The following is a 22283-nucleotide window of genomic DNA, read 5'->3' as shown; positions in this document are numbered from 1 at the left end:
TCTTTCCTTTTTCCAGTTTTCTTACTTTTCTTGTACTTATTCTGTTAACTAAAACCGACTGCTGCTCTGAACATGCCTATATTAACAGATTTTCCTTCCCATCTCTTGTGATTCATTTTTCCCAGTCAGCCATAGGCTACATAACTAATAAATAAATCTTTTAGAAAGTACAATGTGATTAAAATAATAGCCAAAGATTCTAAGTAAGAACTTGAAAGAATTTCCTGTAAGGGCATTTGCTTTTGTGCATAGGTTGACTATGCAGCAATTATTTTCCCAATAATCACAAGCTTTTTTCTTTTAGAATCTTATCTGTGTCCTAGACAGTTGAGGCTTAAATGATAGATAAGTGACATCAACATAAGTGAAGTATTCTTGTGATCAAATAATATAAAGATCAGTGAAAGTATTTTTTCATATATGAGTGGCAGAACTCAAATTGTAATGCCATAATGAAAAGAAGAAACTGATTCACAAAGAATAGGAGAAAAAATAGTACAGCAAGCCTGTAGAAAAATCAATAAAAGAAAACATCCCCCACAAAGGACATGTTCAAGTCCTAAACTCTGGTCCTATGATGTGAACTATTTGTAAACAGGCCCTTTAAAGATGCTATTATTAAGGCGTAGCCAAATGCAAGGAGGGCAGGCTTTCATCCAATATGGCAGAAGTATTTAAATGCAAAAGAAACTGGACATGGAAGAGAAGTCAGAAGTGAGTGGAAACCAGAGGACCAGAAGGGCAGACACAAGGAGAGGTGCTGGAACACTACACAAAATAAGCCCTGCCAATTCCTTTATGTTGGATGTGTAACCTCCAAAACAGTGAGGCAATACATTCCTGCTGTTTATGCCAAACTATTTGTTACAGCAGTCCTGGCAAATGAAGATAAACACTGAAAGACAAAAGGTGTTCTACAAAGTTCAAATGTGATTTGAAAACTAGAACAAAAAAACCTGGCAGCAGAAGATGGGAAGACAGGCTATCCTTGAGAAAGAATTGGGCCATAATTTCAGGAGAGAGAGCTAGGTGTTTAGTTTCTCCAGGGTCCTGTAACTGCTGCTATGGAGAATGAGTCCCAAGTTAAGGATGACAAGTAGGGACACATATATCACAATTTGACATTCATCAAAAATTTCTTTTCTGCATATGTGACAGAGATTAATTTCAGTTACAACACTCCCACTGAACACAGACTTGGCCTCAGTGTCTGCCTCAACACTGTACTTCAGGCAATCAGTCAGAGTTGTCACAGGAACTATTCTATTTGGCATTTGCAGCACTGTAACTGCAGATTTATAAAATATCACTTTAAAGGGTTCAAAGATTGGAGAGCTGTCTTGAAGGAAAAGGCCATCATATCCCAAAAATAAAAAGAATGAACCAATTCAGCCTAACTTCGCTATTAAAAAGTAACTGTTCTCAAACTTTAGTGAGCTTCAGAATCACCTGGATGGCTTTTAAAACAGATTTCAGGCCTCTATCTCTACAATTTCAGATTCTGCAAATCTCCGGTGGGGCCTAATACTTTGAAATCCATTATTCTAAAGAAAACTGGAACAAATTTTAAATATGTAAAATTGAAAATCCTTCGAGAAGCAAAATAGTAAATCATAATTAGCACAGCTTTATAAAAGATGTAAATTGACTCATAGCTGTGAAAAGAGCAAAAGTTTTGGAGCTAAATAAAACCTTGGTTTGATCTCTGGTTCTGGGAATTAAAGGATCATGATTTTTACTAAGATTATCTACACTCTATAAACCTTAGTTTCCTCATGCATAAAATGGGGATAAAAATATTCCACAGGGACTTTGTAAGGATTAAATGAAAAGTGTATCTAAAGTATCTAGCACCATACCTAGCACACAGTACATAGTAATTCAATCAGTCCTTCATCCTTTTCTTCAAGACAGCAGTGATGAAACTTAAAGCAATAGAATGAATATAACATTTTCATGGAGGTTATAGCTACTCTAATGCAAAATATTCTTATAAATATACTAGAAAAATACTATGGTGAGGTGTAGACAAGGAGAAGCAGTGGGGAAGATCTATTATTCCAGTTCCTGGGTCCCAATTCTCTCCAAAGAGAAAACGTTCACCTTCATGCCATATACTTCTGATTAAAATGGACATCATATGGTTCATTCCCAGATTCTGATGACATAAAAAAAAAAAGAAAAGAAAAAAAAAAAAGAAGGAAGGACATCTTACACCCAACAGGCTATGTTCCAGGGGCAGAAAGACGATTGCGTAATATGTTCCTTACCCCCATAATGTTTTCCCTTAACCTAAGCTTTTTTTCTTCTAAGCCATTTTTTCAAAACACTCCTAGGAAGTGCTGGAATCTGTAACTGTGCAATCTCTTTGATGAAGTAGTGTGAACCACTGCTCATGTGGGGAGAGGGGTGTGGGGAAAAGCTGGAAATTCTGAGGAAAAATATTTGCCTCTTCTGTGTATCTGGAGCATGAGGTATTGTTGAAAATCCTTGAATTCAAAGGTACAAACCCAACTACTGAAATCCTATGTGTAGTTCATTTGGTACATCGAAGCACCAAGTATCATTAATTCACGGCAACAACGAAAGCTTTGCATTATTCCAGAACTACAATACACTTTAGGCTTTGTAAAATATTTCAGTTAATTAGATTCTTTATCGCTCCAGAAATCACATCACGCCAGATGTCATTCTGAATTCAATATTTCTGAGCAATTTCATTTCCAATACAGAGTGACGGGAGCAGAATCAGGATTTCAGGATGTAAAAACCGCTTGAGTAATAGTCCAGGGTTTGCCAGTTAACACGCTGGGACTGGCCAGGGAGATTCAAAGAAATCACTGATGTAGACAAAGTGAGCTGAATTCTGGGTGCTAGAGCTCCTCCTCTGAGCATCAACATGACGGGCCAACCCTTGCAAAAGTCTCGAGGAAGACAGTCTTCTAGCTTTCTCCTACTCCATTTTCCCAGGCCCCTTCCACAGATACCCAAGTCCCTGAAGAAGTTCTGAATAGTGCAATTCTTACTGAGGTTCATGCTTTTTTTTACAAGGGAAATGTTTTCCTTTGCTGAGGAATTGCATACTCCCTAGAGACTCTGAGTACCGTATTTCTGTTGGAATTAATATTAAGGAAAACAAAATTCTAGATTAAAAACAAAAACACAAAGGAACATTGCTGTTCGAGAGAGGGATGAAGGGTGTGCGGGTGAGTCCGGGCCGCGGCTGTCCAGGGTTCCGTACCTCACCCACAGTCCTCGAATCCCCCTCCCAGCAGTGCCGCGCCCCTCGGTCCCCCGTGGCTGTACCAGCCTCTGCCCCAGGTGGGAGCGGGACACCGGATACCCTCTCCTTTTTAAGAAGCATTCTTCCCGCCCCAAAGGGACTTCGGCCCCTCCCGGGAAGGGGCAGCCGACGCGGGGACACGCACAGCGGCTGCAGACCCGGGCCCGCTTGGGGCCTGGACCCTCCCTGCTCCGGGCTGCAGGGGGCGCTGCGGCGGCGCCAGGCCCACGCGTGCGGGGGGCGATCCGAAGCGGGAGGCGGGGGGCGAGGGGCGCGGGACGGCGCGGGACGGCGCGGGGCGGGCCAGGATTCCCGCGGCCGCCGCCGGCGAGCGCCCGCACCCAGCCCCTGTCCCGGGTCACTCCCTCGGTGACGCCAGGCGCGTTCCTTCCTCTTCCTCTCGCCTCTCCGGCCCCGCCTTCCCTTCCCTCCGCCTACCTCCCCCAAGCGGAGCCGCCGCCGCCGCCGCCAGCAGCGCCGTCATGTCGGCCCCCGCCGGGTCCTCTCACCCGGGCGCTGGCCGGATCCTGCCCAAGCTCGGCGGAGTCGCTGCCGCAGGAGTCGCCGCGCCCGCGGGCCCTGGCCCAGCAACGTACCAACAGAACGGTGAGACGGGCGGCCGAGGCGGCCGGCGGGGCCTAGCGCCAGCGGGGCGGCCTGCGCGGCCAGATCGGGGCGGGGCGGTGGGCCCGGGCGGCCCGGCGGGCGCGGTGCGGAGACGGCGGGCCCCGGCGGATGCGGGGGAGGGGCGGTGCGGGGCGCGCGAGGGGAGGGGCGCCCTGGGCCTGGGGGCGGGGACCCTCCTGGGAAACCCGGGCCGGGGATGTTTATGTAATGTGACTCCAGGCCCGAAAGTGTGGCGGAGAGTACGAGCGGTAGAACCCGCCGAGCCGACAAACCGCGTAAAATCCCTGTTCTGCAGCTTGCTCGCTGGAAGGTTACCCCCGGGCGACCCCTCTGCTGAGAGAGCAGGAGAGGAGCTGGGACTGCAGGGTGCGTGCTCTGGTGTGCGCTTTGAGCAGGATGGATCGCATTCTTCCTGTCTTAGGGAAATTGCTTTGATTTTTTGCCTAGCGAGCACGCTGCCCTCGAGGGAACTAAGTTAGCGCTCAAGTTTGTAGACAAAAGGTTGTAAATATGCAACGTACGTGTAACTGTAACCCTGACCCAATTCGGCCTCAAGGTGTGTCACTGTTGTTGGGGCTGCTGCTTAAGGGTTTGCAGTTTGCTTGAAAGAGAGCAGGTGTCAAAAGGATTTAAACGAATACTTTTAGATCTGGGTGTTTTTCCCAGTTTCAGTTTCAGAAAATACAACAATGTGCCCGAGTTGGCCTTTCTTTGAGTCAAGGCCTCCACGCCGGCAAGCAACCAGTGCAACTGTGAAAGCCGCTTTTCATGCTGAGGTCGGAGGCTTTTAGTATGGAGGAGTTTCGGCTGAAAAATGATCATCTCTGGGATATCCATTCCCTAATCTTGCGATTTGGAATGCTCATGGATCTGAGCAAACCGGGGTGGCGGTAGGTGGGGGGAAGGGTGCTCTCGTTACAGACTTGGTAGTATATCAGATGAGAACTCTGAAAAGTAGTTAACCGAATGCCTTAGAAAAATATGGATGCCCTGTGTAAGATAGTAAAACCACTGGTACTCTGTAAATGGTTGTCGTCTGACTGGCCTATTTTATCTTATTTACTAATAAAAATTTACAAGACTTAGGGCAGCATCTAAGTTTTACATCTGATATTTTTCATGCATGAAGTTTATCATTTATTCTGAGACTCAGTGGTCGAATTTGTTCATAAATCAAAGGTGATGGCCTAGCCTTTATATTCTTTGGATCAGCCATTCTTGTCAGTTTTACATGCTTTGTTTTTAAAACAGTTCTGTGTGTGAAGAAATCAAACACTCTGTCAGTAGAGATCCCAAGTCTTTTATTCCATTGTAAACCCATGTTAACAGTGATTCAAGGATTGTGGTCTTTCCTTGATTATCTGAGTATGATTTGTCTTGCTGAACAGTTTTTATAATTTCAAATATTTATTTTGGCCTTATAAATTTTGTGACTGTTCAAGGAACATTAGAATATTTGCTTAGCCAGTTGTATAATGAGGACATTAAATCTTTAAGAACAGATCAAGTCACGCATTTTAAAATCAAATAGAGATGATGCTTGATTTCTACTGTTTCATTACTTTCCTTTAAAGTTGCAGTATATAATCAGTTCATTTCAGCAACATTTACTGCATGCTTATATGTTGGGTACTCAAGTGATGGATAAGAGTGATAGAATCCTTTCTTCCAACCTGACCTGCATTTTGTTGACATTTAAGTTGGTTTTGGCCTTGAGGGATTTAACTAGTTGGGATGGGAGAGAAATCCATCTCTAAGCACTGATTACTGCCTGAATCTGGAAAAGTAAGATTGCAAGGCATGTTTAGAAACTGCAAGCAGTGAAGAGGCACAGAAGGTGCTGGGTAGGGAAAGCCAAGGCATTGAAGTGGAAAGGAAGAATGAAAAGGGGCCAGGTCTCAGGCCTTAAATGTTATGGTAAGAAATTTGGAAATAAAGATAAAGAACTACAGACAGTTTTGTTGTTTTTGTGGAGAGAAGTGGTTTAAGTAGCGAAAAAGAAACAAGATAAAGTCTCTTTTTTTTCATTTGCTAATTTTAGAAAAACTGATTTTTGCTACACAGTATTGGCTACATCTGTAGCTAAAGATTAAAGCAGTGATTTGGGTTTCTGCTTTATTCTTTAGTCCTGTGTAAGCTAGGTTGCCTTTTAATCTATCTCTGGAATTCCAGACATGGTGAAAAAGAAATAGGTCAGAACCATGAGTATGAAACATTACAGATGACAGAATTGTAAAACTGGAATGGTACCTTAGAGATCACTTAGTTCTTTGGTCACGAAATTTTTTAAAAATCAGATTTGTTTTTCCAAAAAAAATGTATATAGAGCCCTGCTGGGTAAATCAGGAAAAAAAGCAGAATAGTTAAGGTTAAAATAGAGGTAGAGGCCCAGTTAATTTTGGAGCACAGTCTGAAAATCATCAAGTCCAGTTGCCTGATTTTACAGATGAAATCAAGATTCAGAAAGGTTAAGTGGCTTGGTTTTTCACCAGTTCCAATGTCAGCTTCTTGAGGGTTGCTGCTTTGTCTCTTGTTCACTGTGGTATTCAGGGTCCAGAACAATGCCTGGCAAGTTATAAGTATTCATTAAACATTTGTTAAATAAAGTCCGATTCAGTCCCCTTATTTCTGAGTCTAGATCTCTTTCTTTTAGCATACTCTAAGAAGTTTGTTTTTAGGGACTTTGACATGTTTGAGTAAGGAAGGGAATAGAGGCAGAAAATTTGAGACTTCATTAGCACCTTTACTTGTTTTCTAATTTTAATTGCTGTTACGCTTTTTCCCAGTTATTTGAAAATGACTTATTTGAGTCTGTGAAATCTTTCTCCTAGATTTCCTTCCTCAGAATTGTATTTCTGCACTTGAGGTTTACATTGAGCAGCAGAAGGAACTTTTAAATTTATTTGTGTTTGCATATGAAATATTTGTTGAATATTTTTCAACTTTTGCTTTTATTGTGCCTTTTGAAATTCCTTCCAAAGCTGTTCTCAGACAAAAGAGAATTGATTGGATAGCCTTGTAATGATGGTGTAACTCCAAAATTGTTCCCAGTTGACTTGAATTTAAAGGGATCTTTTTTTATTGTGAAATATGACATATTCAAAAAAAAATCAATAAATTTCAGAGTACATTTTAACAACTTGTTACAGAACAGACTTCGAAGTTTAGTATAGATTTCAATTCCACAATTTCAGGTTTTTCTTTTTAGCTGCTCCAAGACACTGGAGACTAAAAAGATACATCAATGTAATGATTCAGTAGTCATACTCATTTGTTAAATCCTAACTTCTCTGTTATAACTCCTCCTTCTCCTTTGCTCCTTCTTCCGATCTTTACTTATTTGGGTTATGCCCATTCTAACTTTCTTTATGTTGAAAAAGGGGTATCAACAATATGAGGTAGGGGGATAAAGCCAGTTGATGTTTTTGAAGATGCTGGGGCCTTAGGGTTTAAGGACTTATTTGGCCCAGAATCACCTGAAGGTTTTAGGTTTCTGAAGAATAAACTTAGTGCATGCATTTTTGTAGGATTTCAGATAGAGCCTTTGTATTCCTTAGGATTAATAGGAATATTGTTGGTTAAGTTTGGCAAACCATGGCAATTAGCAGTATCTAGCTGAAGCTTGTATTAGAGTAGCCTCCAGAATAGTCTCTCGACTCTATTTGAACCACCTTATCCACTGATACCTTATTTTGTTACATTTCTTTTCCTCCTTTTGGTCAAGAAGACATTGTCAATCCCACAGTGCCAGGGTCAGGCTCATCCCTGGGAGTTATGTCCCGCATTGCCAGGGAGACTCACACTCCTGGTTGTCATGTCCCATATAGGGGAGAGGAAAGTTATCTTTTAAAAGTGTTTTGTAAAAATGAATTTTTATTTATAAACATTCTAAACCCACCAAGCAAAAACTCTCCCTCTCTTCCTCCATCCCCTGGTAACCTCTGTCTTCAAATTTGCTATTTCTAGATATTGCATGTAAGTGACGTCATGCTATATTTGTCCTTATATGTCCTGCTTATTTCACTGAGTGTAATGTTTTCAAGGTTGTTCCGTGCTGCAGTATTCTCAGAACATCACTCCTTCTCATAGCTGCGTGATATTCCATTGTATATATGTATCACATTTTGTTTATACATTTTATTAATGAACACTTGTTGATGAACGCTTGGGTTGTTTCTACCTTTTGTCCATTGTGAATAGTTCTGCTGTGAACACTGGTGTACAAATATCTCTTTAAAACCCTGTTCTTACTTTCTTTAGATATATACCTAAGCCTTAAATTGCCAGGTCATGTGGTAATTCTGTATTTACTTTTTGAAGAACTGCCATATTGCTTTCCACCGTGGCTCCGCCATTTTACCTTCCACCAGCGTACCCTTAGAGTTCCAGTTTTTTGCAACCTCTCTAACACTTATTTTCCATTTTTTTAAATAGTAGCCATCTGTATTAATTAGGATTCTCTAGAGAAACAGAACCAACAGAAAATATTCGTAAATATAAAATTTATAAATGTCTCACATAACTGTGGGAATGTAGAGTCCAGAATCTGCAGGGCAGGCTGTGAAGCTGATGATTCTGATAGAGGGTATGGATGAACTCCACAGGAGAGGCTTGCCAGCCGAAGCAGGAAGAGAACCTGTCTCTTCTGAATTCTCCTTAAAAGGCTTCCAGTGAATAGATTAAGCATCACTTATTAAAGAAGACATTCCCTTTGGCTGATTACAAATGGAATCAACTATGAATGTAGCCAATGTGATCATGATTTAATTCTATGAAATGTCCTCATACAAAAGACAGGCCAGCACTTGCCCAGCTGGACAAACAGGTACCACCTTCTGGCCAAGTTGACACATGAACCTGACCATGACACAATCCTTGTGGTGTGAAGTGGTATCTCATATTTTGGTTTGCATTTCCCTAGCAGCTAATGATATTATCTTTTCATATGCTTATTGGCCAGTTATGTATCCTCTTTGAGAAAACATCTGTTCAAGTCCTTTGCCCATTTTTTAATCTAGTTGTTTATTTTTTTGTTGTTCAATTGTAGAAGTTCTTTATATATTCTGGATATTAAGCTCTTTTCAGATACATGATTTGCAACTATTTTCTCCCATTCTGTAGGTTGTCTTTTTACTTTTTTTGATAATGTCCTTTGATAAACAAAAATTTTAATTTTGATGAAGTCTGATATTTCTATTTTTCTTTTGTTTGTGCTTTTGGTGTCATCCATTGCCAAGTCCCAGTTCATGAAGCTTTGCTCCGATGTGGTCTCGTAAGAGTCTTATATTAAAGTCCATGATCAATTTTGCTTTAATTTTTGTATATGGTTTTTTATTGCTGTAAGCATTGCTTCAGATATTTGCAGTATCTTTTCATTCTTCTCCCCCATCTCCCTCACCTCAGGTTTCTGAGAGTACATGGTAATAATTTTTGTAAACCACATTCATTGCCGCTGATTATACTGTTTCAGCTAACAGCGTATTTCTAATTCGTCTGTAAACCTTGATGTATTTATGATATAGGCATTGAAATAGAACAGATTTTGTGCCAGTTTTCACTGACTTTCCTAGAAATGAGGGCATCTTCACAGTCAGCTCTGTATATTAGAGCATTTCACGTTATTATTCAGTCCTGGGGAAGCCACTGTTTTCTATAGGCTGGGTACACTCATAATCATCCCAAAGGTGTGGGCTAGTAAAAAAGATGCAGGTTTTGATACAGACTAGGTTTGGTGGAGAAAATTAAGCAACTCTGAACTTGTAGGGGATAATAGTACTTTTATTATAGGATTATTGGAGGATTACATTAAATGGAGTAATATTTTTAAAGTACTTTGCACAAGTAGGTGCTTAGCAAGTGAGAGACCCTTTCATTCTATTGCCTTCAGGCTATAAGTTCTCTCTGATGAGAGACAGCATTGGTTTTCTTCAAGATATTCCCTGTGGCAACACATAGTAGGTGCTCCATGAGTAAAGAACTTGTGTTGCATTCATTATTGCTTTTGAAGACTGGCCACTGACAGGAATCTCTGTACAAGCTGCTCCATTCCTTCCCCTTGCCCCCTACCCCCACCCCCACCCATTGCATTTAAGGTTCAATCACTATTTTAGTCTCTTTAATATTTTTCTTATACTGCCCAGTCTTCCCTTCTATAAATCCATACATGAACGATTTCCTGTAATAGACTGTCTACTTCAGCTTGCTGGAAGATGGATTTAATTGGTTTCCAGTTTTCTAGAATTGCGTGTAGAAAGCCACTTGTAAGAGGAATTGGGGGGAAGCAAGGGAATGTAGGGAGAGGGATTAGAAAAGTAGACCTGCTTCCTAGTACTTCATTAATGAATGAATTACATTCTTGGATCCCAATTCTGCCTCTCCAAGTTAGTATGAGTTTATCTCAGTAGAGTAGAGGAGCTTGTATTTTGCTAACTGTGATGTTCTTGTTAAGATAATGAAGACTTTTAAAAAAAAGCATTGAAACTCAATTTAGGAAAAAAATGGAACAAATACTCTTGATAGTAAAAATGATGGTTCTCTGTTATGTGAAAATGATCATGTTATCTTGTGGAAAATTTAGGATTTATAGCATTAGAGACATTCTGCTATTTTTTTGTTCTTTCTCTTTTTGAATTTTTTTCCCTTTCTCAACTATAATTGTGTTGTAGTGGAAATTGTAACTTTTCTAACCTTTTTTGTGTGTCCTGCTGTATTTTGTGTTTTGCTATATTTTTATTATTACTTATTTGTCAGCCTTGTACATTTATACCATGGTCAGTAACCTTTTTAATGTTTTTTCCCTCTATGAAATGGTTGTATATGTTGGAGTAATCCTATTTTGATGGTTTGTTTATTTTCCTTGAGGTTTTCCTTTACTTTACGTTTGTGATAGCTCTCAAGTGGGCCCTACACACCAATTAGCAGTCTTCTGTATTTCCCTGCTCTTTCACATCTTGTTCTTTTTCCTCATGCCTCAACATCCTTGCCCTCTCTTTACCTTTCCACCAATGACCTTACTTTCAAAGAAATTAAAAAGCAGTCTGAAGAGAATTTATGATTACTCTTACCATCACCAAATCTATCAACATTCCTGCTTATTATCCTTGCCCTATTTCAGATGAATCTAGATTATTTGGGTACAGAATTCCATTCCCTATATCTTAAGAACTTTGTTCCTACCATTATCTCCTACACCACCTATTTTGATCTTAAAATACATGAACCTTATTTTACACACTAGATATGTAATCCTGACATTTGTGTATGAATTTAATTCGCAGTTCTTAGCAGGTATCATGCTTAGCTCCTGTTTGTATAGTGACAGGTACTCTGGGGGGAATGTGTGCAAACATGAGTGCTTTCTGCACTCTAGTAAAGGAGAAAAGGAATGTAGGCAATGAATACATATTTCTTTGGTAAGTTCTCTGAGAAAGGTATTAAGAGTTCTGAAAAGAGAAAGTTTCTTTTTGGTTGAATAGGGGAAAATTAAGAAAGAGCTGAAGTAAAGCTTCAGCTAGATCTGAAATAATGGGTAGACTTTGAATGGGCAGGTAAGAACTCATGAATCAAAGACAAGGAATAAAAAGTGTACTTTGAGTGGGCACTCATAAAAGAATAGTTTCCAAAGATATGTTAGGGCTGTTTATAGAAGTTCTTGTAAATTAGCCTAAGAAGTTTAGACTTTATTTGGAGAGATAGGGAGCGACTGAGGATTGTGTGTTAAGGAGTATTTTTTTTAAATACTGTGGTTGCATTGGTCATGAATTAGAGGAGTGTGAGAGTGAGATAAAGGAAAACAGAAAGCTTTGAAATTTTCCAAACCAAATTATATTTCATGTGCCCTAAGTAAATTTATTTATGTAAAGGATCCTATGATTACATTTTTTTTGTAAAGTGACTAAATGTTCTATAAAATATTTGTTTTGTAAATTTTGATTTTCATGTCAGATTTGTTTAAAGCGGGAAAAGAATCAGTTCTCCTTTGAAAGGATTTATCACTGAAGTGGGTGTATCCTTTGGATGGATCTTGTGATAATATATTTTGCTGAGGGGGGCATATGATACTTATAAAAAATCAAAGGCTGTATGTAGCTGGTACTTGACAGTGACAATCAGACTGACCAGCTAAACAGCTCCTTTGGAAAGGTATACAGACGACTTGTTAAAAATCTTTATTTCTCATGGCAGATTGGTACCAAGGGTAGATTAGCGTGTTTGAGCAATCATAGTCCCTCTTTTAGTCAAACATATCTTACTTGAAGCTAGGAATGTAGAATTCTTTTAGAAGTTACATGTAACAGAATTTTTCTGTTTTCAGTGATGATTTGTTGATGTTTATTTGTAAGACAGTGTGTTACAGGCTATTTCCTAGATACAGTAATTAATTTCATTGGTTCTAAGGCACCTTTTTTTTTTTTTTACCTTTTTATCTCTGAAGGAGTATATCTTAAAATCGGTGGTATTTTCAAGTTGCTTTCAGTCAAATGGAGTTCATGGTATAGTTGTGTGAAAACCTGCCATTGACACCTAGTGTAGTAGGCAGAATAAAGGCCCTGAAATATGTCCAAATGCTAATCCCTGGAAGCTGTGAATGTTGCCTTATATGTTTAAAAGAACTTTGCAGGTGTGATTAAATTAAGGATCCTGAGATAGGGAGATTATTCTGGATTAGCCAGGTGGAGAGTCAGAGTCAGGGCATAAAACAATATAACAGAAGTTTAGGCTACTGTTACAATAGAAGCTTATATTGAAGTAATGTGCTTCGAACATGGAGGAAGGGGACACAAGCCAAAGAATATAGGTGGCCCCTAGAAATTGAAAAAGTCGAAGAAATGGATTTTTCCCTCAGAGCCTCTAAAATGAACTAGACTTACTGTTGACACCTTGATTTTAGACAAGTAAAACAAACTTCTGACCTCCAGAGTGTAAGAGAATAAATTGGTGTTGTTTTAAGTCAATATGTTTGTGCTAAGTTGTTACAGTAGGAGTAGGAAACTAACGCACCTAGTATGGTGGGTTGAATTATTTGCCCCCAGGTTGGGTGGGGCATGTTCTTACTCTTAATCCATTCTTGTAGGTATGAATCCATTGTTAATAGAATCCTTTGAAGATGCTATTTTTAGTTAAGGTGCAGCCGACTGAATGAGGTTGGGCCTTAATCTTATTACTGGAACCTTCATGAAGAGAAAGCCATTTGGAGATGAAGAAGTTTAGAGTCATCAGACAGTCATCACCTGTAATAGAAAGGAGAGATTATCACCATGTGTGTTGCCATGTGACAGAAAAGCCCAGAACACAAGGGTCACCAGCATCCAGTCCCTAAACACCACCATCTTAAGGGAAAAAGCATCACTTTGGTGATGCCTCAGTTTTGGACTTCTCTTAGCCTAAGAACTGTGAGCCAATAAATTCCCTTTATCAGGCTAACCCAATGTGTTGTATTTGTCCTAACAGCTGGGAAACTAGGACAGTTTTTGATACCAGAAAGTGAGGCATTATTACAAATACTTAAAAATGGCTTTGGGATTGGATAATGGGTAGAGACTGAAAGAATTGTGGGTTGGTTGATAGAAAAAGCCTGAATTGTTTTGAAGAGACTGTTGTAGAAATATGTATGTTAATGGTATTTCTTTTGAGGCCTTAGAAGAAAATGATGAATGTGTTAATGAAACTGGAGGAAAAGCAATCTTTGTTATAAAGTGGCACACAGCTTGATAAACTTGTGTTCTAATGTCAGGTGAAAGGCAGAATTTGTATATTTAGCTGAGGGGCTTTCTAAGTGGTGTGGATGGAGCAACCTGCTTTCTCCTTGCAGCTTATAGTAAAATGTGAGAGAAAAGAGGTAAGCTGAGAGTTAAACTCTTAAGCATAAAGAAACCAGAAATTGAAGGTTTTAAATATTCTCAGCCTATCCAGATATTGTACACTGAGACTAGGGCCAGAGGCAGCTCTATTGGGGACCTCCCTGAGCTTCTTGGAAGTTGTTCTAGTTTGCTAGCTGCTGGAATGCAACACACCAGAGACAGATTGGCTTTTAATAAAATGGGATTTATTTTGTTGGTTCTTCAGAGGAAAGGCATCTAACTTTCCACTGAGATTCTTTCTTACGTGGAAGGCACAAGATGGTCTCTGCTGGTCTTCTCTCCAGGCCCCTGGGTTCCAGCAACTTTCCCCGGGGTGACTTCTTTCTGCATCTCCAAAGGCCTGGGCTGAGCTGCTAGTGCTGAGATGAGGAATGCCGAGCTGCTTAGGCTGTGCTACGTTGAGCTCTCTCATTTAAGCACCAGCCAATTAAGTCAAACGTCATTCATTGCAGCAGACACGCCTCCTAGCCGACTGCAGATGTAATTGGCAACAGATGAGGTTCACGTACCATTGGCTTATGTCCGCAGCAACAAGACTAGACATGCTCACCTGGCCAAGTTGACAACTGAATCTAACTAACACAGAAGTGAATCCCCAGAGGACAGGGCTCCATGTCAAAGTTTAAGTGAACAATCTTTTGCTAGAGAGATTTGCCTGAACTTTTTTCTAGTTGGTCATTTTAGTGGAAGTCAGGATTGGAAATGCAGTCATCCAAGAAGGATCTGTGAAAAGTTTTTATTAATGGTTTGGGCCTCCTTGAACTATATACAAAGCAGACAAAGTTTTTGCAAAATTTGTATGACTAGAAGCACTCTCAACCTGGACTAAATGGGACAGAAAAGAAACAAATTGAAGGAAAAACAGCCCCAACATACCTTCAAGGGCAGAACTATGGAAGCAGAGGTTGGACTAAAAAGATCTCTTAGGGCCAAGAGGGTAGGGTCATTCATGTGTGGAAAGTGTGGGTCCACCCCTGTACTAGGATGGGGAATGCCATCTGCCCTGGTACTTGGAGGAGGTAGGCCAGTATTAGGAAGAGTGCTATGAGCCCAACGCTCAGAAATTGTGGGGTCTGTGCTTGGCATTTGCAGAGAGCTGGTCACCTTCCAGAGACTTGGAGATCTGGTCTCTATACCCAGTGTTCAGGGAGAGTATGGCCTCTGTGCAAGCCTTGGAAAGGGTGGACTGTCACTGCAGCAGGCCCTAAAGACAAAGCATCAATCTGGAAATGATTCACAGACCTTGAAATCTGATTAAGTTTGCCTTGTTAGGTTTTGGACTTGCTTGGGACCCATGACCTCTGTTTTCCTTCCTTCTGTAGTGGGAATATCCATCCTATGTCTGTGCTGCCATTATATATTGGACACAGATAACTTTTTGTCTGGGTTTTACAGGTCTACAGATAGAGGGGTATTTTTCCCCAAAACAGACCACATCCATAACTGACTTTTACCAGATTTTGGACTTAGCTTTTTTATGAAATGACTTAAGGCTTTTGGGATGTTGTGATGGAATCAGTATATTTTGCATATAGGAAGAACATATCTTTTGGGGATCTAGAGGGCAGGCTATGGTAGTTTGAATTATGTATCCAAGGAAGAAGATATTCCTAATCTTAATCCATTCCTGTGGGTGAATGGACCCATTGTAAATAGGACCTATTGAAAACTTTATTTTTAGTTAAAGGTGTGGCCCAGCTGAATGATGTTAATCCTTCTACTGGAGGCTTTGTGAAAAGAAAGCCATGTGGAGTTAAAGAAGCTGGAAGTCATTTGAACCCAGAAGAGAAAGGGAGGGCATTACCATATGCATTGCCATGGCACAGAATAGCCAAGGACCCAAGGATCATTGACAGCCAGCCCCAGAATGCCACAGTCTTAAAGGAGAAAGCGTTGCCTTGCTGGTGCCTCAAATTTGTACTTCTAGCCAATAAATTGTGCTGTGACGCCAACCCCTTGTATGGTATTTGTCTTAGCAACCAGGAAACTATGTCATCTGATAAGATTTTTTTTAAGTACCGTTATTAAAACGTAGGAGATAGAATGAACTACAGTAGGTTCTTCATTTCCTTTTGAATACTGTTCACATATTTGAACCACTACAGAGTAAAAAGGGTAACATATGAAAGGAAAAAATTCAAACTTATATGTTTATCTTTGAATTTGCATATAAGTTACTTTACATAGTGAAAGCTCATAAAGTTTTGTGTTCTTTATTTTTAAGTATTAGTGTTCCTCGTTGATACGTTGTGACAAGGAAAATGCCTAATATCAGATTATTCAGTGATTCCTACTCATCTCCATTGTTTTATAATATAGCAATGGTTTCCATGAGCCAGGCACTATGCTAATAAACTTTAGTGATAAATGGAACTGAGAGCAAAATAGACCCAATTTCTTTACTTATAGAGTTTATAATTAGACAATTACAGTTCCATGTGAAAAGTATTATCACTGGGTTCCAAGATACTATGGATGCAACATTAGGCAGGTCATTTAATATTCATTTTGGAAGGCTAGAGAATGTGTTCTAGAAGAAGAACTGAGCTAAGAGCTGAACAATAGTGAGAGTTAGGTGTGGGGATGAGAAAGAAATTTGATTTCTAAATCTTTTCTTCCATTCTGTAGGTTATCTTTTCACTTTCTTGATAACGTGATTTGATACAAAAAAGTTTTTAATTTTGAAGAAATTCATTTTTGTGTTGTTGTTCATGTTTTTGGTATAAAATCTGAGACTCCATTGCCTGATACAAAGTTCTGATGATATTTCCCTGTGTTTTGTTATAAGAATTTTATAGTGTTAGTTTGCTAAGGCTGCTGAGATATACTAGAAGTGGACTGCCATTTATAAAAGGGATTTATTTAGTTACAAATTTACAGTTCTTCAGTGGAAAAGAAGAACTTTAGCTTTCGCTGTCACATGGCAACATTTGCTGGGCTTCCCTCTCAGCTCCTGGGTTTAAACAGCTTTTCGCAGGGTGATTCCTTTCTGCATCTCCAAATATCTAGGTCTCTGTTGGTTCTGGGCTCTAGGCTCTGAGCTCTGAGCTGAGTTGTACTGGATTGCGCTGGAGTTCTTGTGTGGATTGCATTGAATTTGTAGATTGCTTTAGGTATTACGGACATCATAACAATACTCTATCTTACGATCCATGAACATAAGATGTCTTTCCATTTATTCATTCCTTCATCTTTTTTTTCAGAAGTGTTTTGTAGTTTTCAGTGTACACATCTTTCACCTTCTTGGTTAAATTAGTTCCTAGGTATTTTATTCCTTTAGATTCTATTGTAAATGGAATTGTTTTCTTGATTTACCTGATTATTCATTACTGGTGTATAGAAACCCAATTAAATTTTGGATGTTTATCTTGTACCCTGCAACTTTGCTGAATTCATTTAGTAGTTCTATTGACATTTTTTGTGGGTTCTTTGGGTTTTTCTATATAAAGGATCATGTCACCTGTGAAAAAGGATAGTTTTACTTTCTAACATACAGTCTTACTTGGTAGCAAGTTGTACTGCCTGTCACCAAGTCGGAACTCAACATTCCATTTGACTTTACCGTAATACCAGTCATCCTTAGTTGTAGCAAAATTAAACTTTATTTCTTAGTCAGATTTACCAACTCGTGTGAAGGATGTACTAAGATATACCTGTTCAAAATCTTGTGTGAAGGAGTAGTGAGTGATGAAGCCAGAGAGGTAACATGGGTCAGATCAGAACTAACACTTTGTATTAGTTTTCTATTTACTGCCATAATAAATTATCACATACTGGTGGTACTAGTGGCTTAAATAAACACCAGTTTATTATCTGTGATTACAAGTCCAACGTATGTCTCACTGGGCTAAAATTAAAGTGTTGGCAGGGCTGGCTTCTCTTCTGAAGGCTCTAGGGGTGAATACATATTTGTTTTAACTTCTGGAGGCAGCCCACAATCCTTGGCTCATGGTCCTCTTTCTCCATCTTCTAAGCCAGCAACATTGCACCTTTTTGAGTTTTTTTCTCTAGTCACTTTTCCCTCTCACACTTCTGTCTCCCTCTTCTACTTTTAAGGACCCTTGTGATTACATTGGACTGACTCAGATAATCTGGGGTATCTTCTCTATTTTAAGGCCAGCTGATCAGTAACAGTTCCATCTGCTACCTTAATTCTTCTACTTTGCCGTGTAATGTAATGCATTCACAGGTCCTGGGATTAGGGCATGGACCTCTTTGTGGAGAGGATGGTTATTTGACCTATCACAGTCTTATAGGCCATGTTAAAGAATTTGAACTTTTTCCTTATGACAAGAAAACCATTAGAAGTCTTTAATCAAGGAGTAGCATTATCAGATTTGCACTTTAGGAAAATGTCTTAGTTTGCCAGACCTTTTATGACAAATAACCATTCAGTGTGTTGTCTTATAGAAACCTGTAGTCTGTCATAGTCTTGAAGGCCAGGAGTCTTAAATCATCTTGTTGGCAAGGGCATGCTTTCTCCTAGTTTGGTAGTGTTTTGGTGATGCTAGTTGTCCTTCACATGGTGAGTTCTGTCTTGGGTTTCTCCTGTGGCTTTCTCTGACTTCTCTTCATAAGACTTCAGGAAATTAGAATAAGACACATGTTAATTCAATTTGGCCATACCTAGTAGGTTCTTTGAAGATACCATTCACAAATGAGTCCACACCTTAACTGATAATAGCATCTTCAGAGGTCCTATTTACAAGTGGCTTCACACCCACAGGAAGATGGATTAAAACTGTTTAATGAGTACCTAATTCAGTCTCCAACAGAGAATCATCTGTTATTTATATTTAGTGTAGTTATTTTTCTGAAACATTGTGTTATACGGTCAATTTATTAGGTCATTATCAGCACTTCTTTTTACTGATATTATAAGAACATTTTACTTTGAAGTAATTTTTGATTTACAGAAGAGCTTCAGGATAGTACAGTGTTCCCATATATCCTTCACTCAGCTTCCACTAATGTTATCATCTTACAGAGTCACAGTAAATTTATCAAAACTAAGAAATTAATATTTGTGAAATACAATTAATTTATTTTTTTTTTAAAAAAAAAAAAGATTTATTTTTACTTTACCGGTGTACCTGCTGGTATCTTTTTCTGTTTCAAGGATCTTATCCAGGATACCATATTGCAATAGTTTTGTCTTCTTAGTCTTCTCTGCTTTGTGACAGTTACTTAGCTTTTTCTTGTTTTTCATGACCTTTACAGTTGAGGAGTACTAGGTGGGCATTTCTAAAATGACCTTCACTTTGGTTTTGCTAATGTTTTCTCATAATTAGGCAGAGCTGTGAATTTTCAAGAAGAATACCGCAGGAGTGAGTGCCTTTTTAAAAATTTTTCTTCCAAAACTATTTTAATAGAAATTGGCCATTCCAAGAAACACCCACAGCATGTCCATCAGTAAAAGAGAACCATAATAAAATAGAAATTTTACCATATGGCTATGATTTAATGGGAAAAAAAATAGCAGACACTTGAGCACATCAACAAAGACCAATATTAAAATCACATTCCTTCTTATGGGCTATGGTTCGGAATCTGAATATTACCGAAATAAAAGTTATTACAAATGTTGTATTATGTAAGTCAAAGGACCTCTATGAAAGCATATGGCCTCAAAGGCATTCTAGTTTGAAACTCAGTTTCAGAATAAGACATAGAAAATGTTAACGGAAGTCATATGAGATAAAAAGAGGGACCCTAAATTCTCCATATACTCTGAATGTGGTAGAACAAATCTAGATTTTTTTTAAAAAATTATTTTTCTTTAAATAGTTGCCAAGACAAAAATCAAAGAAAAATATAAGGCACAACAGTTTTACTCTGGCTATTTGTTTCTCGGATTTTGGCTGTTTTGTTGTTTTTTTCATAAATTTTGAAATTAAACATGAAAAAACTACTTTAAAAAATTTAGCATTTCAAGAAAAGCAGCAGTAGCACCCTAGACATTTAAAACCTCTATCACAATTTAAATTTCAATGGTAAAAACAGTAGTCTTTACAATTGTTTTGTGATCATATATCAGAAAACTCTTAACACCTTTTGTTAAGTTTTAAATCACACTAGCAAGAATCAAAACTGTCATAGTTTTTCCAGAGGCAGTTTCTCCATAGCAAAGGTAGGCATGACTCAAAGAATAAAAAATCGGGGGCTTTCCTACTTCCAAAAAGTTTATCAAATTCTGTATTTCTCACAGGCTTTTGAAACACATAGAAAATAAGAACTATTCCAATGAATAAAACATAGCAAATATCAATAAGCAAGACACATTCCTTTGGGGAAATGGCTGTTAAAAAAAAAAAATCCAGCCTGTATATGCTAAAATCGGCAAGAAAATTCAGTCTTTTTTTTTTTTCCTTTAAAAATCCACTCTTCCTAGACTGTCATTCCACAGATTTAGAAGTGAAGAACTAAAAAGTTCAGGAAAGCAAAGAAAAATCTGCATCTAAATTATGCTAGGAAGCCTGATTTTAGAAATCAGTAGCATTAATGAAACTCAGCAGTATTTTGAAATGTTTTTGTAATTATTATTTCTACCAATGCCCTATCTATCTATCTGTCTATCCATTTTTCCATGCCTAGAATGAAAGCGTTCTCTGTATACTGCCATTAATTCCCCTTTTCTCTTGGTGGTGGTATGTCTATAGCAGTGCTGTTCTGTAGAAATAGAATGTAAACCACATATGTAATTTTAAATTTTCTAGTAATCACATAAAAAAATAGATAAGTGGAAATAATTTTAACTTACCTAATTGCCCCAATATTTTCAAACATTTGTATTTCAACATGTATTAGTATTAAAAATTACTGATTCTGTTTTCATTCCATTTCTTTGAAATCTGTTTTATATTTTATGCTTACAGCACTTCTGTTTGGACTAGCTATGCGCATTTCAAGTGCTCAGTCGCCGCAGGTGGCTAGTGGCTGCCATATTGAATGGATAGTGCAGGTGTGTAGCACGTTTATGATTTCAGTTGTTTTCACATCTCATGATAGACCTGGTTTTCAGCCTTTTTTTTTTTTCATTCTTTTCTGTTTTTTTCCCCATATTTCAGTTAAGGTATACAGTCCTCAAATAAATATTATATTCTAGGAGCAAACTATTTCTCAAATATAAAAAGACAACTTAGTGCATTATTTGTATCTGTTTGTGTATACATACATAAATATATACTTAAAGGCACATATAGTATGTTTCACATATTTGAAAATAATATTTTTTGTAACAAACTGTGACTAGATTTTTAAAAATATAATGCATTTTTATGTTAAGTAAGGATGCATGCATTTCAGGTAGAATCTGGGTTGTAAATTTTTAAAAATAGTTAACTAGTTGCTGTTCCAATTGCTATTGCAACATAATGAATTGCCCCAAAGTTTAGTGGTTTAAAGGAATCATTTTTTTTTTATGCTCACAGATTCTGTGCATCAGGAATTCAGACAGGACACAATGGGGATGGCTTATTTCTGCTGTGTGATGTCTAAAGCTTTGGTTGGGAAGATTCAAAGATTGGCAATGACTCAGTGGCTAGAGATCAAAATGATCTGGAAGTCTCAGTTTCTCATGTATCTGGCACCTTGGCTTGGAGAACTGAAAGACTAGGACTTTTGACCAGAGTGCCTACATGTGAACTCTCCATGTAGTTTAGCTTCATTGCGGATTGGTAACCTTGGGATAATTGGATTTCTTGCAAACTGCTCAGGGCTTCACCTGCAAGTGTTCCATCAAATAAGACAGAAGCTGAATTGTCTATGACAGAGCCTTGTAAGTCACACAACTTCACTTTTGCATTCCTTTTTGGAAAACAGCTTTTTTGGAAGGCTGTTATAAGCCTGTTCATTTTCAAGGCAAGGGGACATAAGCCCCATCCTTTAATCAGAGGAGTATCAGAGAATTTGTGGACAATATTTTAAAACTGCCAGTTATTGAGGAATTTTTTGGGAAATATAGGTAAGTAAAAATGGTAACACTAATAAGATACCCATAATTTGCTCTACAGACTGTAAAAAAAAAAAAAAGATGGGTATGCTTAAATTATGTATTTATAATATTTGCCAGGTTCAGTTTTTGGCATAAGCAGAAGAAATGATACTTTAATATTAATTTTCATATTCTTATCTTGTTCTAGGTGGCATTTTCTTTCTACCTAAACCAATCCTTATGTTTACTGTTACTATTTTTAGTACAGGCTTTTTAAATAATGATTTAAAATATTTGAAACGTTTTGCTTTCGAAGGGACCCTGGTTTATCATTCTTTGATTACTTTTCATTCTTTTCAGGTACTTTTTCATACATGAGGATAGCATAAGAAACAATAAACATTGACATGTAATTAGGTGTTCTTTCCCCCGTCCCTAAGAAAGTATTTTTGTTTTCCTTGATGGACAGGGAAATAAATAGCTACCTCTGGTGGGTAATTCACCTCTGATAATTTTCAGCACATACAGTGTTTTTGTTATTTTTGGAAGAATGACATTTCTGTAGCTTGGATATAATGAT

The 22283-nt window shown here is 38.4% G+C and overlaps 1 protein-coding gene across 9 annotated transcripts in view; it reads left to right on the top strand.

Moving 5' to 3' along the window:
* The first annotated feature begins 3607 nt into the window (after positions 1–3607).
* Positions 3608–22283, top strand: part of SEC24B (SEC24 homolog B, COPII component) — a 117294-nt gene continuing 98618 nt past the window's right edge. For 4 of the 9 annotated variants that reach the window (XM_077142582.1, XM_077142581.1, XM_077142576.1 and 1 more), the window contains exon 1: positions 3608–3889. In XM_077142582.1, coding sequence (XP_076998697.1) covers positions 3766–3889 — 124 coding nt within the window. In that variant the 5' untranslated portion in view covers positions 3608–3765. Of the gene's footprint in view, positions 3890–20645; positions 20732–21185; positions 21548–21578; positions 21734–22283 lie in introns of those variants that run through there. The other 5 variants (XM_077142574.1, XM_077142573.1, XM_077142577.1 and 2 more) reach the window with 4 other exon arrangements.

This window comes from Tamandua tetradactyla, chromosome 24, assembly GCF_023851605.1.
Source record: "Tamandua tetradactyla isolate mTamTet1 chromosome 24, mTamTet1.pri, whole genome shotgun sequence".
NCBI lineage: Eukaryota > Metazoa > Chordata > Mammalia > Pilosa > Myrmecophagidae > Tamandua > Tamandua tetradactyla.
This window is presented reverse-complemented; position numbering and strand designations above follow the sequence as displayed.